This window comes from Oncorhynchus mykiss, chromosome 8, assembly GCF_057628025.1.
Source record: "Oncorhynchus mykiss isolate SJ-2025 chromosome 8, ASM5762802v1, whole genome shotgun sequence".
Taxonomy (NCBI): Eukaryota; Metazoa; Chordata; class Actinopteri; order Salmoniformes; family Salmonidae; genus Oncorhynchus; species Oncorhynchus mykiss.
In genome coordinates, this window is record NC_143029.1 from 67,263,930 (window position 1) to 67,268,274 (window position 4,345).

The window sequence follows — 4,345 nt, forward strand, 5'->3', positions numbered from 1 at the left end:
ATGGTTTGATTGAGAAGAAGCAGGCACAGACATATTTCTGACAGTGCCCAATTCTGAGTGGACAGAAGTTAAGATGCATATAGTGATATTGAATTCTAAACAATTCTTAATCTGAAACGTATTTGGCAAAATAAGCCTAATGCAGGCTATTATATTAAAGACTTACAAAGTTTGTTGCACTTTCTGAATAAGTCTAATCGTTTTTAGTCGGCTATGGCATTTATGGGTTTACAACCACAAAGGCACTTCTTTCATATGATTACTAATTTCAATGTTGCTGAACCATGTCCATTTTAGAAAACGAAATGTGAGAATGTTGGCTATTTGTTCAGGTTGACATGCAGGCTACATGTTTCAGTGTATAAAAACATAATTTATTGAGGCAACACTATGTTCATCCAAGAAAATATAACAGTCAATTCACATTTGCACATTTGCACATAACGATCATCAACATTTTTTCTCAAATGTTTAGAAATAAATTATTCACAGATTGTTCACACTATCCTAGACGACTAAATTTGACTGGTTCTTGATAGGAGGAAAACAAGAGAATAAATAAGAATATACATGTATGGCTCCAGTGCCCAAAAGTATTTCCATCTTTAAGAGCATTCATTTGTGTCTTTGAAATTGACAAATAAAAACGACTAAAGTCTCAGCTTTGGGACATTCCTAGAGGATGAAAGGAGTTTATGTCCAGCAGCAATGTCCCTATGTGGTATAGAATGTCTGAGTACCAGTGTATTCCATCTCTCTGACGTATGTCCTCGCGCTTTTTGACTAGATCTGTGAAGGACATCAACGCGTGCCCCAACCTGACTGGCGCAAAGGCCCAGTGCGCCCATTTGTGGTCCTCGATTACCGCGTAACAGCTCGCCAAAACATGGTCAACTATGATGGTCCCTTGTGAGGTTACTGGGGCATAAGATCCCTCGTATTCTTCCACGTAAATCCTTTCCACAGTGACTGCCTTCAGGTGGTCTACGGCCTCATCCACAACAAACACCTGTTGCCCAGGTTTTACATTACTGGCAAACACTGCAGTCATATCGTCATCCGTAACGTTACTGGTGATGAAGACCAGGTGAGCCGGGGTCAGTCTTAACTTTCGGTTGGGCTTCTCTGTTTCAAAAACATAAAATTCGCGTTTTGACACTGGATCTTTGTCCAAGAACATGAGGAAATCGCTGGACACAATATTTCCTTCTATGTCTGCCGCTAACACCTTGTCGCCCACCTCCAGTTCTTTTACCAGCTTGCTTCGACCATCCTCGAGGAGAACTGAGGCAGATCCAGGGAAGCAGCCACCCGACTTTGCAGCAACTGAATTTTCTGGAGAAGAGCAGACAATAAGGAGTAAATAAATAAATACTTTGGACCAAGTCACTATTGCCATACAATTCTAAATGTAAACTGAATGACCTGGACAAATATAGGGCTTACTGATCTAACAAATGGGACAGGACAGTTGACATTGCAACATGGGTCACAAGTATTGTCTTATAACTGTGTAATAACAAGGGACTGCACTAGGCCTATCGAACAAACCCTAACAAATAAATTGTTTTCTTGACATAGCAACGTGCGTAATAAACAGTGCATGAACGGTTGAGGAAGTCATTTATACTCTTTTTTTTACATTTTAAATTTATATACAAATATATTATTATTATTGTTATTACTATTAATTGTTCGTTCGTTGTGTTTACCTGCTTTCACAGAACAATGAATATGGGCTTTGGATTCATAATTGACCCAGTCGAATCCTGCCTCCACCGCGAGCCGGGATAGCATTCCATATTTGCTCTTATCTCTGTCAGAGGTGGTGATATCCACAGCCCTTCCTTCATAGTGTAAAGATTCTTCGAAATGGTGTCCATCCTCGTCCCAGCCTTCTGTCACGCGCAGCTTCACTCCCGGCCATTGATTCATGACTGAAATAGCCAAAGAGTTCAGTTTGTCCTTACATCTCTGAAAAGCATAAATAGATAATTGAGATGTCAGGAAACACAAGGGGTTAAATTGGAGGAATACACACACACACACACACACACACGTATATAGCATGCAACTAAAGACATGGCTTTATTGATTGTATATAGACGCATCTGTTCCAATATATGTTTTTATTTATGTGCATTTTTCGATTTGAAAAGAAACGAATAAACATTTTAGAAATGTTATAGATGGTTATGGATTATCGAGTGACGCTGCTAATCTAAATTAATTAATTATCCCTAGTCGATCTCTCTCTCCCTCTCTCTCTCTCTCTCTCTCTCTCTCTCTCTCTCTCGCTCTGCGCTTGTGTGTGTGAAAGAGAGAGATAGAGAGGGATGGGGGGGGGGGGGTCCATAATACAAGTTTATCATAGCCTAATATTAACTGTCTAGAACCAGCCCCTGTAATAAGTGGTAGCAGTCGTGCGCATGGCATCCATAACGACTTGTCTTAATTTTCATGCTCTGATAAACCCAACTGGAGACACAGGGTAGAACTGTCCATAGACAAAAAGAGTCCGATATGGTGCACAGTTTGTTTGAAATTGCTTAAAATCTATATTATACATAGGTTTGCATAGTAACCATAAAGGCAAATCATAAATATTGAACAACTGTCACTTCAAATTGAGCGTCATTCATTGTTCTCGTGCCAAATTATCACTCAGGACCCACAATATACATCTTCATGCGCTTTCTCACTATAACCTACCTGTGTCATAAGTCTGTCAGCATTAGTGTTTTCCTCATCTTTGAAAATAATGTCAGGATTGTAGTTTGGTGTCAGGTCTTTAAATCTTTCAGAGTTCCTTGTGATCTTCCCTTCGTATTTGCCACTGGCCCCAAGGGTTTTCTCCGCCACGTTGGGAATGAACTGCTTGTAAGCCAAAGGCTTTAGTTTTTTCGGATGTCTTTGTTTTCCATATCCCTTGCCTGGACCACAGGCCAACCCAGCGGATGCTAGGAACAGGCAGATGAATCCCACGAGCGCAATTCTTATCAGTATAAGCATCACGTCCATTGGATTAATTGTATTGAGGTCCCTGTTGTGTAGGCTGGCTATATCCTCTCACTTATCTCGCAGTCTCTCACACTCTACCCTGTATCAGTGTCCTCGTTTTTCTCTCTACTCTAGTAGGCTATCAAACGACCGCTACCAAAGCAGGTGCCGTAATGACAGTTTGATGTCGCTGCCCTCAGAGCACATTGGAGCTGTGTTACTGCTGCTGCTTCAGAAAACCAGTCCAGACGCATATGAATGGGTTTCCTCCATTCTGTTCTATACTAGTGCTCTATATTAATGATAGCTCATCAATGTATATCAAATAAAGAACGTGATTGGCTCCACTTGACAAACCGTTTTTTCTCCATGCTATTCAAATAGCAGGTTTGACAGTGTCAATCAGCCACTTATTAACAGTAATTCCTGAAACGTTTACTTACTTTCTTTTTGAGAAATGTATATTTCAATATTTCACATGTGTCTGTATTTCCTTGTAATCCTAAGAAGTGGCATGCAGGCTAGTCAAAGAAAACATTTGTTTTAGTGCTGGTCTGGAATAAATGTCTGCATACACTTTAGCTCTGCAGGACCAAGGTTGATGGCCATACAATTTAAAACACATGAACTGTAGACTTAATGGTCTGGATATGAATGTCTATGCAGGTTAGTTGCACCAAGATGGTATGCAATTCACAATACGTTAAGCTAAGGAGGGTGTGAAGTGAGGGAGACAGTAAGAGGATGCGTCCCAAAATGGCACCATATTCCCTATATAGTACACTACTTTTGACCACAGAGCCCTGGTCAAAAGTAGTGCATTATATAGGGAATAGGGTGGCATTTGGGACGTGGACAGAATGTTCCTCAATGGGGATTAACATGTAGGAGAGTTTATTTCTATCTCCTATTCTCTCGCCAGAGAGAAAGTTTTTTTCCCTGCTGCTGGACTACTGTGCCTATCACCACCAGTCTTCACATGGCAAGCATCTGTAGTCTAGGGCCAGCTGAACTCTATGGGTCAGCAACTGCCCTTCCACTAATGATATCTGCTAATTGCAGTGTGACAGTAGAATAAGTGAATGGGATTTCTATGATCATCTCTATGTGGTTGACATTTCAGAAGTGTTCTTGCCTCCAAGTTGAAGTGTGTGAAATAATAAGCCCCACGTCATTTTCTCACATGTAGTGGATTTGTTGAACAGTGTACTTTTTGCCCCTTGTCCCATTGCTGACATTTGCTTGGTCGTGGTTTGCATTGATTGCAGAAAAATGGCATGAAAGTGAGTAAAAACTCACCCACTTGTCACATTACAGAGCAAGACCCTCACAGGAACTGCACTCA

General features: G+C 40.8%; 1 protein-coding gene across 1 annotated transcript; it reads right to left on the minus strand.

The window, feature by feature from the left end:
- Window positions 1-358: 358 nt before the first annotated feature.
- shhb (sonic hedgehog signaling molecule b) lies at window positions 359-3,206 on the minus strand. Its single transcript, XM_021613343.3, has 3 exons — window positions 2,713-3,206; window positions 1,713-1,974; window positions 359-1,335 (listed from the first exon to the last, which is right to left on the minus strand). Exons 1-3 carry the CDS (start codon window positions 3,019-3,021, stop codon window positions 659-661), a joined length of 1,248 nt encoding a protein of 415 aa, XP_021469018.1. The 5' UTR covers window positions 3,022-3,206; the 3' UTR covers window positions 359-658.
- Window positions 3,207-4,345: the final 1,139 nt, after the last annotated feature.